Source organism: Lactuca sativa, chromosome 6 (genome assembly GCF_002870075.4).
Source record: "Lactuca sativa cultivar Salinas chromosome 6, Lsat_Salinas_v11, whole genome shotgun sequence".
NCBI lineage: Eukaryota > Viridiplantae > Streptophyta > Magnoliopsida > Asterales > Asteraceae > Lactuca > Lactuca sativa.
This window is the reverse complement of record NC_056628.2, coordinates 139,573,394-139,587,557: the sequence shown is the minus strand read 5'-3', so window position 1 is coordinate 139,587,557 and position 14,164 is coordinate 139,573,394. Positions and strand designations below refer to the sequence as shown.

Sequence of the window (14,164 nt, the reverse complement as noted above, 5' to 3'; positions counted from 1 at the left end):
ATGAATGAGCTGACAAAGAACCTTATTAACATGGAGACTATTAGGAAAGACATCCCTAGTTTGTTTAGATTTATGACAAACTTCACAAGGCAGTAAAGAAGCATTATTAAAGTTAAGTTTATTTTTAAGGATGTTTAATACTTGATCAGCTAGATGACCAAGTCTATTGTACCAAGTAAACTTAGAGACACAACAAACATTTTTAACAACAGAGGACTATGAATCCTGAATATAAAAATCATGTTCATTAAAAACAACTTCATATTTACTGTCCTTACAAAGCTTATGAACATATATCAGGTTATCATTGAAATCTGGAACTACAAACACATCAATAATGTGAGATTATTTACCAATTGCATATTTCCAATTTTATTAATTTGGGAAGAAGAACCATTTGGGTGACTAACCCTAAGGTTCAATTGAGATACATTAACAGAATTTCGAAGATGTGACTCATAACTGATCATATGTTGACAAGCTCCAAAGTCAACAACCTACTTGTTACAAGTAGTAATAAGAAAAGAGTTACATGAAAGACCTGCCATATTGGCATTGACAGATGTTTCATCCAAAGCTTGTTTACTTTCACCAATGAGATTGAGAAACTTAGCATATTGATCATTAATCAAATACTAACAATCATTACAATTATCATTAGTTCTAGACCCAGAAGAATCATCCTGAAGAATAGAACTAGAATTACCAGAGAAACTCGTGTTATGACTGTTAGAATCAGACCTTGGTTTAAAATCTTTAGGATACCCTATTATCTTGGAACACTTTTCTATAGAATGACCTTTAAAACCACAATTTTTACATTGTGGTATTTTTCCTTTAGATTTGGACTTCTTCCGATCAACAAATTTACATACAAACGCGAAAGAATAAGTTTTAGAATTGTAGTTTAAAGAATTTGAACTGTGACTTTTATTTGATTCCTCATGTGAAACTAAAGAGAAAGTTGTTTTAATAGATGTAAGAGGTTCTGTTGTGATATGTCATCGGATTGAATCCGCCTTTCCGAGGGGTGGAAATGAAGAGCTTGAGAATCGCATCAAAGAAAATAAGACCGTCAGTCGTTGCCTGGGAGGTTGTCCTGAAACGAGGCTCTGATGATCAAGTTGATGAGATTCTGAGAGAGAATGGGTTTAAAGCATGAAGAGAGTGTTAAATGGTTTTAGATCTTGGCCCCTTCTCTTGGTGGAGAAGGGTGCCTTTTATACATGTGGCAAGGGGGAACAGATCACCGACAGTACTTTATGCTTTTTCAGGTTCTGTTAGAGCCATGTGAACTCTGATTAGTGAATTGTGTTCCGCAAGCGATTGGTTGCCATTGGCGTAGGTCTACCAAGTTTGATGCTCTAGGGACCACACCTATCGCCATGCGAGTGGGTTGGTACTTTTTTGTCTCGACTCTGGCCTTGATGCTAGGGCACGAAAGAATAAGCATGGGAGTGCGAGGACCCGACGTTAGTTGTTCGTTTCTATGATTCGTTGTTAGACTGACGACTCTGTTGTATTTGACAGATTCCTGGTGGGGTACGTAAACAAATCCCCCAGGCTAGTAGACATCAGCGTTTACTTAAGGTAGCTGAGTAGTTCTAGTTTAGGTTTGCACACACGTCGGATGGGAGCGATTCACGAGGTGTTTCCATCGTAATAGAGCCTTTTTTCGAAAAATTTTCGTTTTAGTTTTTTTTTCTCTCTTTTCTTCTTTTTGAAATGTTTATAAAGGTCCCCTGTTTCTAGGAACGGTTACGTGTTTCTTCCTTCCATAATTTGTTGTCTCAACCTTCTTCGTCGTTTCTCTTTTCTCCTATATTTTTCCTTTCTGGTTTTTGATGGCTTCCATCAGAGCTGGAAATGTCCCTACACCTGAGGAGTTCGGGACTCTTCAATTCTGGTTTGGGATTATGCCCGAGCATGGCGTCTAGTTCCCGTCAGAGGGATCTAGTATTTATGTACCGCCCCATTTCTGGTATGTAATTTAAATATAGTATTTTTCCTTTCTTAAGAGGAACTCGACGAATCAGTAGCCCGACTCGTCGAGTAGAGACGGGATTTGTACGCGTCTTTAGTAGGCGACTCGACGAGTCTGTATCCTGAACTCGGCGAGTCCACTAGTCTGGATAAAACCCTAAATCCTAGGGTTTGTACCCTATTTAAACGTCATTAAAGCCTCCCACCCCAGCTCCAACACCTTTAGAGCATTTCTCTGTAAAACCCTAGTCCCCATTGTTGAGCTTGAGTATTTTGTGATAGCTTGGGAGTTTTAGAAGAAAAGGAAGGAAAGAAGATCAATAGAAGAGAAAGGAGATCCAAGAGCTAGTTTCCATCTGCTTCATATTCTAGTAATAAAATTATTACCTTGCTTATTCTTCCATTAAACCCTGTTTTATGCTTGTTTATGTCTCTTTTGGAGCTTTATATGATTCAAACTCAAGATTTGAGCTCTCCTTAGGATGGAGACAATAGATCTGGATGTTATTGAGCTCTAGGAACTCAATAGAGCTACCTTTATGCAAATATAGCCTTGTTACAAACCCTAAGTGCTTAGTGTTGCATGATTTTGGTGTTTTAGCCCCATTCTCGTGTGCATGCACGTAAAGTTGGAAACTTTACGTGCAAAACCAGCCCTAGAAGCCCAGATCTATGAATTGGATGCACTAAAATCGACTGTATAGTAATGGCATGCAGGAGACTTGGCGAGTCCACGCGGTGACTCGGCGAGTCCAAGGCAATCTTCTTGCCTCAAGAACAGACTCAACGAGTTGTTCATACGACTGGCGAGTCACAGTTTAGATGTGTTCATATGATGAAGGAGATCTCGACGAGTTGTTCATACAACTCGGCGAGTCGGATGAAGTTAGATTCGACGTTAGTACGGAAGGAGAACTCGTCGAGTTGTTGCCAAAATCGACGAGTTGAAGCGAGTAGAGGATTAGAAAAGGTGTTAGGGACTCGGCGAGTTGGTGGCCCAACTAGGCGAGTCCGGTCAACTGAAAGTTGACTTTGACCAGTAGGTTGACTTTGACCAGGGGTAAATTAGTCATTTTACCCTAAGAACAGTTTCAGTATCTGATTTAGTGTCTATGGAATTTGTAGTCGGGGAGTTCCGGAATAGCCGTCAGCTAGTTTCAAATTTAGCATCTTAGCAGCCAACGTTACGAGGTGAGTTTTCCTTCCAATAGGAACGGGTCTACGGCGACAATGCCGACCCGTTTAGTTAGCAGTGGTTCCGGACTTTGGTCCGATGCAGTAGTTCAGTGTCCTTCATGTCTTTATGATTCAAGCATGTCTTTGTGTTATATGTTCCGGACTTCGGTCCGATGCAGTATGCAGTATATGTGTTTATGCTAGTAGTTATGATTATGCTATGCTATGTTCAGTCAGTTTCCGGACTTCGGTCCGATGCAGAGGGCGAGGCCTTGGTTAGTTTCGGACTTCGGTCCGATGCAGTTTCCAGACTTCGGTCCAGTGCAGAGGGCAAGGCCCTGGTTAGTTTTGGACTTCGGTCCGATGCAGTTTCCGGACTTCGGTCCGATGTAGTTTCCGGACTTCGTTCAGATGCAGTGGACAAGGCCCAATATGTGTTTATATGTTATTGTATGGTATGTGGTAGTTTGGGGGAGCTCACTAAGCTTCGTGCTTACAGTTTCAGTTTTGGTTTCAGGTACTTCCGCTAGCAAAGGGAAGAGCTCGGGATGATGGCATGGCACACACCACCGTTTTATCCTGGGAGTTTGTTTAGATGTTTGATATGAAATTGACATTAGTTTGTTTTGATACATTTACTATGCCCTTTTGAGACACTCGAGTCGTGGCTTTATTAAATGTTAGATGATATTATGGTTTTGGTAATGTTTTAACTTTGTTGGTATTTTAGGATGTTTCAAATTATCAACTGTCGGCCGGGAAGGTCGGTATTGTCACACCCCCAGCCAAGGCGGAACATGCTAGGAGTGTAACTAAGTTCATGGATCATAGATAAACTGAATATATGGCACAAGTACAACGATAAACAAAACAATATTTGTGTTCCATCATTAAGTTTGAATACATGGTTCTTATAGATAATAATAGTACAGTAGTTGCCTTAAACAGGTAAGCAGATAACAAAAACTAAATTGCTAGGTCGTCTGTATTCGATGACCAATCTTCTATCTGAATGTTTGCCTAATGATTTTCCAAGAATACATGTAAGTTTGAGTGTCAACATAAAGGTTGGTGAGCGTTACAGGTTTTCTGCTAACCGCAGTAATACTTGTAAAAAGTCCAAAAAGTACTTTCTTTGTATGTATAACAAAAGTTAAAACAATGTTTGTAATAAGTCTTTAAAATCCAAAATATATAGTTTGTATAAGTAAATCCATACATAAAACTGTGTTTGTAATGAATCTTTGAAAGCCAAAATGTTATATTTCATAAGTAATTTCATACTTAAAAATCGTTTTGAAAGCAACCAAGCCTATGGTTATACGGATAACGGATAAATAGACATATGGATATACGGATAAAGTTATCTGCCAAAGTTATACTCAACAACCATAGATACAGATAAACGTCAAGTATATTTGATAAGCGTACACGTAAAAATGTATGATACTTGTTTAAATAGTTGATAAATCTTAGGGTAGTGTACACAAGCACATGTATGAGCCTAAGATACAAGTTTATAACTTGTATAAATATATCAACCTATATATTCTTGAGTATGTATAAGATATATTGAAACTGCCAAGTTGATAACCGTCTATACAGTCATAGTACATTCGTAGCCGAAATGTATATGTTATTTTTATTATTTGTATTATTTTAACAACATAACATATGTAAATATTGATGTTTAAAACGATTTCGTTTACTTATAACATATACATATTTAAATAAATATTTCACAAGCTAGAAATGTATTTACACAAAATAATGTTAATTCATGTGTATTTTGTATGATAAATATTACTTAGTACATGTACTACCATATACAAACGATGGTCATACATGAAACACCTATGGGCATTACCATTTTAGCATTTATGCCGTTTTGAAATCCAAAAATTCAATACGGCCCTTCAAACCAAATTGCCCGTGCCGTAAGTATTAGGGTAATAAATAATATTTTTTGTGTAATTTGTATTGCATAAAAATGATTATGTTATTTGTATAAACAAAATATTTAGGAAATATATATAATATATATTCCAAGTAGTACATGTATTCCCCTCGAAAATATATAAAAGTTTAGCCGTAACACTCACTGCAATGTGTGGATTCGAGAACTAAATGTCGTTGAGGTTAAGCGTGTCGTGAGAAATCGTAACTCGATGCTTCTTAAGTTTAGAATAAACCGACGGAATTTTAGTCGTTACCTAATTAACCAAAGGGTATTATATATATATATATATATATATATATATATATATATATATATATATATATATATATATATATATATAATAATAATAATAATAATAATAATAATAATAACATAATTATAGTGTTTTTACGTTCCTACGCTATTTACTGTTTTTATTTGAACTTAATTTTATATATATATATATATATATATATATATATATATATATATATATATATATATATATATATATATATATATATATATATATATATAAAACTTATAGACAGTAAGATTTTTAATATATGTAAATTATGAATTTTGGAAATTGATTTTAGAATTAGCATTCTACTTTCAAGTATCTGTTCGAGCATGAACGAACAGATAGAAGGCACATAATTTGTTCATTATAATTTTCAAAACAATAAGTTTACATTATTTCAATTGTTGCACTAAAAAATAGGAATATATGTTTTTTATTCTTTTTAAATCAAGGGAATATTCTGTTGCATACTTCATACGAGGAAATTTATCTTAGTGATTAAATGGATAAAATATGGCATACATATTCTCACCAAGTTTCTGAAAAAGGGGAGACTGATTCCAAGCATAATTTTATTCAGTTATATATGGTTTGTGAATGATGTAGATATATGGTGAGTACTCATAGACTCATAGTGTATGGTTTAATATGGACCAAGGTCTATCTTGCTATTTAACAAGAGATTTGTTTCTTTTTTAACAAGAATTACTTTTTATCTGGAACCTGAGAATGGACTCGAAGACGTGATCTAAATCTTATATAGCTTACGTATACTTCGAAAGGTACATTCAAGTGTAATGTCTTAATATGTCAATAAAACATATTACATCATAAAGTTATTGCTTACACTACGCTGCAACGCAGACTTAAAAACCTCGTACACATACATATGTATACACATACCACAACAAGAATTTGGAGAATTGAGCAATAGCGGCGACACCAGAGTAGACGCGTTTGGTGTTGCCTCTAAAACATAGTTGTCGTCGCTAATAGCGTCGTTGCTAAAGATAATCACCGGCTATCCGTTGGAGACACGCTACATTCAATCCTCACCCTTGGTTCGGCAAATAATCCAACGGATAGGGTTTGCATTAGAGACGACTCTTTTAGCGGCGACATGTTGCCACTAAAGGTGTCGATCCGTTGACCAACCTTAGACCAAATACGGGCCCTACGATGCTTACCCGATCCAACGGTTGGGAATCGCCAGAAAGTGCACGTATGATTTCCTTGCAGCTTGTCGCCGCTAATGGCCCCTTTTAGTTCCAGTTCGTCTTCCCCAGACTCCATTTGCTCCCATTTGTTTGATTGCACTCCCATGGTGATCTTAATTATCTCCGGCGACGACCACTTATTTCCACCACTGATTGGGCTCCAAACTCGACTCCCACCCCCGATTTGCCTCCAAAGCCGAGTTCCACCACCTCCTTAGCCGATTGCTGCCAACTTTCCGACTGGAACTTCGAAGGGGGCATGTGACAGGCATTGGGCCTAAAGCTTCTTAAGCTACGGGTACAAGTGCTCTATCCCAATGGCAGTCACAGTCACAAGCATCGCAACCAACACATGTACTTGTTAAATTCTTAAAGAATTTGGTTGCTTTGTTATATTGTTAAGAACTTAATGTATTTGTAGTAATTTTTGGTAGCTCGGTAGTTTGTTAAATTGTTAAAGACTTAATTGATTTGGTGCTTTGATGTTTTGATAGTTTGTTGAATTGTTCATGACTTAATTTGTTTGTGACTTAATTGTAGGATGTTGATGTGAATGTTTTTCTTCAAAACCCGACATTTGTGACGGCCATTGGAGACATTATTCGCTCGTTTAAAAACCAAGTCAACGAGGAAAACAACGATGGGGAGGATGATGGGGAAGACGAAGACAACTAGTATTTCTTATTTTATGATATGGAGGATGTTATTTTGGATTTGGAAAATAGTTTATGTATGATATATATTAGATGTTTGTTTGAGATTTATTAGATATGGTATGTTTGATGTTTGTTTGGAAAATAGTTTATGGAATATGGTATGTTTGATGTTTTTATATAATGTGGTATGTAATTTATGTATTTTTATCAAAACTGCATTTTATAATATATATATATATATATATATATATATATATATATATATATATATATATATATATATATATATATATATATAAATTAATATTATAAAAAATAAGTTTTTTCTCAAAAAAGAATAATAATAAAAAAAACATTAGCAGCGACGCCTTTAGAGACGACTACGATCAATTGCGACAACGAGGACCTCCGGCGAGTATTGCCGGAAAAACTCCTGCCAGTGGCCGGAATATTAATAGAGACGACACTATTAGAGACGACAATGGTATATTAGGGACGACGTGTATTAGAGACGACAGTATTAGAGACGACAATGGACTATTAGCTATGAGCCAAACGACGTCGCTTTAGTGACGACATGTCGTCGCTAATACTATTAGCGACGACAGACGTGATCAATTGCGACGATTTTTGTCGCCGCTAAAGGTTAGTTTTTTTGTAGTGTACACACACAAATGTATATACACATACGCACATATACACACGCAAACATACATACATACATACATACATATTTCCCTTATTAGAATCATTTTTCATTATTTGTGAATTAAACTTAGATTATTTTCTCTTACTGATGCGTTAAACGTAGTTTTTTTTTCATTGTTTGTGTGTTAAACACATTCATTACCATTATTATATACCCACTCCGTCATAAAATTATTGTCCACATTTGACTTTTAAGTCTCTTTTATTCAACTTTGATCTTGAATAATTACTTTGTTATATAATTTTTTTATTCAAGATATATGAATAGATTGTTTTTTAAATGTATTTTCATTGTTATAAGTTTTATCAAAAATTATATAACATAAATAAAGTTATGTATAGTCAAAGTTGATATGGAAAAACTTCAAAAGTCAAATGTGAACAATAATTTTGGGACAGAAGTAGTATTATATATATATATATATACATATATATATATATATTGTTATTATTGTATTATTAATATGATTTTTAATTGTTTGTGTCTTAAATATGTAAAAAATGAATAAAAAAGAAAATACGTTTAAAGACTCGAATAATAATAATCATAATAATAATAATAATAATAATAATAATAATAATAATAATAATAATAAACTCGTAGGTATTTCATAGTTATTCTGTAGTTAATCTTTTCGTAGCTATTTCGTATTCTGTCGTTATTCTGTAGTTATTCCACGGTAATTACCGACGGAATACCTATTGATTTACTTTTGTTACTGTTCCATAGCTATTCTATCATAATTTCGTTCTAAATTAGGGCATCCAATTTTGTTGGTATTTCATCCATAATTACCTACAGAAATTTTCGGTAAGTATTTTTGGTAGATAAAACACTTGTTTTCTAGTAGTGTTATTATATGCACCTTCCGAAGTTGCATTCAACAAAGTTGTTGGTGGCATGTTTGGCGGACTAGCTGAAAAGCTAGCTATTAGCTGAAAAGTTAGCTGATGGCTGAAAAACTAGTTGTTAAATAAAAAGCTAGCTGATAGCTGAAAAGCTAGCTGATAAAAAATAACGTTTGGTAAAACTAGCTGAAAAGCTAGCTGAAATATATAAAATTACATAAAAGGACATGTAATAAAATGTGTTTTTATAATTAATTAAGGGGTGTATTTGGAAAACTTTTAAAAAAGCTCTTAAAAAGCTAGTCTAAGTAGTTTTTCAGAAGCTAGCTTATAAGCTAGCTTATCAGGTACTTTTTGGCTTACCAAACACGTCAACATAAAAAAACTCGAAAAATAAGCTAGCTTATCAGCTAGGTAGCTGTGGATTTTTGGGGTGCCCAAACTCTATGGTGAAAGAGGACGACATTGCTTTAGTACTCGACTAATGATGTGAGTGACTGGAAGAAAAAACTAACATGATGTTATGTATTTAACATAAATCATAAATGGTAATTTTGAAATATGTTCAATATGCGTTAAGACATGATTGACTAAAACTAGGCCTAGGATGAAAATCTAATTTGACTTTTCATTGTTATAGAGTGTGAGATCGATTCTTGGTTTACTATGGCCTAATTACCCAAAATAAATAAATAAAAACCTCGATTTCTGCGTTCTCTTTTTTTGACCTTTGTAATGTAAACCCAATTGTCTTTAATTTTTTGTTCTCTTGTCGATCTCTCTGGTTTTATGTTTCTGTTTTTATTTGTACCTTGTAACTTTTTACTAGTTTTTTAGAATTTTGCATGCTGTTTAAAAAAAGAAATGAAAACCTTTTGACTACTATTTTGTCCAATTTAATTTCCTAATGGTGTGTTTATTTATTTATTTATTAAAGGTAATTAGGCCATACCACATAAACGTCTCCTATACTTTTACATTTTAAAATCAAACATCAACACTTTATATTCCATATACGTCATGTGTCATTTACTAGCCAAGTCCACAATGAACTATATTTAAAGAAAAAATTGGTAAAAAGAAGTCCCAACCAGTTTTATAAAAATCTATATTATAAATAGAACGATTTAAAAATCTAATGTTCATTTTTATCATGTATGTCCTTGAGATAGAAGGTTATTCGGGGAAGGAGGGGGGAGTTGACTGACTAAGCATCATCCATTATGTTAAATACAACATCATGTTACTCGAAAAAAATTGTATCATTAATTAGCTTACTTCTCTCAATCCTTCCGATTATAATCTCCATTTTAGTCGACAACTCTCACAATGTCCTCTTTCATGTGTGAGTATCAGCACCTCGAAATTCCACTTGAATACATAAAACAGGCCACCAACTACTTCGGTGATGACAACTTCATTGCCGAAGGTAGAATTGGGAAAGTGTATAGGGGAGAATTCCTCCAATCTAACGGTTCAACCATGGCTGCTGTAAAGCGCTTGAATCCTTCAAATAATCATGGGGACGCTGATTTTTGGAGAGATATCGTGTTGCTTTCCGAATATAAACATGAAAATATCATCTTACTCCTCGGCTTCTGCAATCAAAGTAAGGAAAGGATCCTTGTGTATGAATATGCACCAAAGAAAAGCCTTGAAAATCATCTACGTGACCCCAAGTTGACATGGGTTCAACGTCTCAAGATATGTCTTGGAGCTGCACGTGGCTTGGAGTACCTTCACAATTCAAGGGGAGGTCAACAAAGAGTCCTACATCGTGATATCAAAAGTGCTAACATCTTGTTGGACGAAAATTGGAATGCAAAAATTGCTGATTTTGGCTTTTCCAAATATAGCCCTTCAAACCAAAAACACTCGATTCTAGTCTCTAAACCCAAAGGCACTCTTGGGTATAGTGATCCTGTGTTTCTAGAAACATCATTTTACAAGAAAGAATCAGATGTCTATTCTTTCGGCGTAGTGCTATTTGAAGTATTGTGCTCAAGGCTCTGTGTTGATTATAGTTATGATGATATGCGAAGATCCCTACCTGCATTTGTGAAGAACTCTTCTAAAGAGAAAATCAGGGATACAATTATCGATGTTAATCTACTGCAACAAATGGAAGAAAAATCTTTTGATACCTTTGTAACACTCGCGTATGAATGTTTGGAAAGAGAGCAAAAGAACCGCCCTTCTATGGAGTTGATCGTGAAAAAGATTGAAACTGCACTCGAATATCAGGTATCTTCTATATATAACTATTTCCCCTTCATTTCTGGGCTAAAATCATTAAAGGTTTAACAAAACAATTGAAATAGTAAGCCTAGAAACAACAATCTAACCCAAAATATACAGAATGTGATGAGACAGTCAATAAGTTTAATAGACTATATAAATAATGTTTTTGGAAGTTTGTTTTTGTAATCATTAATTAGTTCATAACTCGTTTGTTGGTGTTCCTAGGAGCAAAGAAATGTCCCTGTTTTGAATATTGTGAACTGGGCATCGTCTTCAACACCGTATGTGATACAAGAGAAGCGAGTTCTACTTCCTCAAAAGGAACAAACTGGGAGAAATGTAATGGCCAAGCGGAAAAGAAAGAAATTTATAGAAATTATTAACCAGTTTTGATGCCTTACTTCTGTCTCTTACATTAATTTTGGGTAACAAATTATTTTCAGCAATTAGGGAAGAGTCCTGATGATGATGATGAGATGATCAAAAAGTGGTCAAGCGGAAAAGAAGGGAATTTGCGTGCATTGCTTTCAACGCTACATGAGGTTTGTACAAATATAATAAAAAAGCATATAGTAGGTTGTACACAATAGTTTTTTTTACCATAGCCAATAGAACAGGAGTTGAATTGTATATAACAGTTTTTTGCTATATGCTATAGACAAAAGTTTATGAGTTAGAGAGGTTGTAGAATACGAAAAAGCATATAACAGCTGTTTATGACAAAAAAACTGTTGTACGAATCAATTTTTTTTTTTTTTTTGCTATAAACATCTAAAAAAGCATATATATAATTGTTTTTTATGATAAAACCTTGTGTCCGAATCAAATTCCTTCTTATTTAAACCAAAACATGTGCTAAAATATTACATATGACGACTAGAAAGTATTTTCCATGATATTGATGGACAATGCAACAACAAGAGGTGTAGTCGATATATTAGTTTTGTACTCCAAATAAGTATGGAGCAGGGAACTGCCAAATATAAATGGTTCAAATCATTTGTCACTAACTGGTAATTAGGTTATGTACGACAATTACATGGAAGATAAATTTTCAGCTTAAATATATTATATATCTCTAATTGATTCTGTCAGATAACATGATTTTAACTAAATTCTTGAAATTTCAGATCCTTGAACCTGAAGATGGTTGGGAACCGGTTCCATTGACAGATATGATGAGCACTCGTGCTGTAAGGAAACATTACGAGAATGCTGAATATCTTACTAGTGCTGTAAGGCTTGTACAACGAGGTGCAAGCACAAGGGAAAAGTATATATGTAAGAAGGTTCTTGAAATCTTAAATGTATGCAGTGTAAGATTCATGTTTGTTTTATGGGCACTCTAGCTTTGGTTTACTCCTTTGTGTTTATGTATTAATTATATGTGAACAGGTGGAAGTGTTGAGATTCGAATCTGAAGAGAAAGTTGTTCAACAAAAAAAGCGCTCTGAAGAGAGACAACAGAATCGTATTCTAGGTAAGAGGTATCATCACCTTGATTAATGGGTCGCATCTTTAATACTGTTCTTTTGTCACGTAACAAACAAGATACCATATGAATGGAAGAGTCTGTTGAGCTTTTTGTTAATCAATTATAATTCATCGTTTAGGAGAAAAATATGATGATGATATCAAAAGGTGGACAAATGGAAGAGAACGTTTCTTGGGTGATATGTTGTCAAACCTACAAGATGTACGTACAATCTTTCTACTTAAATCAAAGAACTTGTCATAAACTAGTTCCTCGTGAGAAGTAGCAAGTATTTTGGATAGAAGTATGCAACAGAGATGAAAATCATATCTCTATTTTCTTTCAAGTAAGGAGATTTTTAACTAAAATCTTGAACTTACAGATACTTGGACCTGAAAGTGGCTGGGAACCGGTTTCACTGAAAGGTGAGTGGCAAACTAGATATTTAAGTAAAGCTTACAAGAGATCTCTTCTTCTAACCGATCCCAGCACACTGAAAAACCGAGGGGCAAGCATGAAGGAAAAGTATATATATGGAAAGGTTCGCAATATTTTAAAGGTATGCAGTTAGTGATCTTCTGTTTTTCGCTCGTTGAAGCAATGTATTATTACTGTTTGATGTATGAGAACTCTTGGGTATCACTCCTCTGTATAATTAATACTTGTGTATATCGACAGGATGGTTGGGATTCTGCTCTTGCTGAAGACAAATAGCAGCCTGATACTACATGTAACAGGTTCTTGGTCGTTATTGAAGATAGTTTTAACAAGCTGAACTTAACCAATAAATTCTTGGCTTAAAAGTTTAAAATATTAAATGTGGTATTCGGCCCAACTACCTAGAATTGTTTACGGCTCATAGAAGCTGGTCTATATCATTTTGAGTGTTCTTAATTTGCTTTGTTAGTTTGCATGGTTCAAATGTGCAATTAGTAGTATGAAGTCTGAACAATAATTAATTGACGTAAATGTAGTTTCATTTATTATTAGATGAAAGAATTTGTTTGTTAGTAATGTGATTTTCCTAGTGCTGTGTGTAAGATTTGTTTACTCTCATAAAGAGCATGGAAATAAAAAATGAAAGATTGTAATTTTCAACGATGCACTGAGTTGTTGACGATATAATCCGTCAGTATTCCGTCGGTGATAAGCATTTACCGACGGATTGTCGAAGAAATCTAGGCCGTCAGGTTTAAGGTAGTTGATAATATGTAACGACAGATTAGCGACGGCTCCGCTTTACCAATGGATTGGCTACGTTTTAGCGACAAATGCCTCTTTGACCATGTTTGACTTGAGTACTGACGTAATAGCTATGCTTTAGCGGCATACCATGTTTGACTTAGTTACTGATGGAATACGGTAGACACCTTAACGACGGATATTTCATCTAATCCGTCGGTATTTACGATCTATTTTTAAAAAAATTGTAAAATACCAAAATTTCAAGGTTGTTTTTTTGGTTAATATATAGAAAAAACCAATACTCAAAAGTTGATAATAATAATCATGTTTAAACTCAATCCTAACTAAAGATTGCAATTAAAGTGTTTAAATACAAAATATGTGTCCAAATATCAAGTTCTACACAATTGTTCCATACCAACTATGAAATAA

General features: G+C 34.4%; 1 protein-coding gene across 2 annotated transcripts; it reads left to right on the top strand.

The window, feature by feature from the left end:
- Positions 1 to 10,009: 10,009 nt before the first annotated feature.
- Positions 10,010 to 13,566, top strand: LOC111902379 (putative receptor-like protein kinase At1g72540). Of its 2 annotated transcripts, none has more exons than XM_023898222.3 (8): positions 10,010 to 11,076; positions 11,299 to 11,412; positions 11,517 to 11,615; positions 12,204 to 12,380; positions 12,469 to 12,553; positions 12,687 to 12,769; positions 12,930 to 13,106; positions 13,226 to 13,566. In XM_023898222.3, the coding sequence occupies exons 1-8, from the start codon at positions 10,162 to 10,164 to the stop codon at positions 13,259 to 13,261; spliced, it is 1,686 nt and encodes a 561-aa protein (XP_023753990.2). In that variant the 5' UTR covers positions 10,010 to 10,161; the 3' UTR covers positions 13,262 to 13,566. The 2 variants fall into 2 exon arrangements, with proteins under 2 accessions (XP_023753990.2, XP_042751524.1); XM_042895590.2 differs by having other exon boundaries at positions 12,204 to 12,389.
- Positions 13,567 to 14,164: the final 598 nt, after the last annotated feature.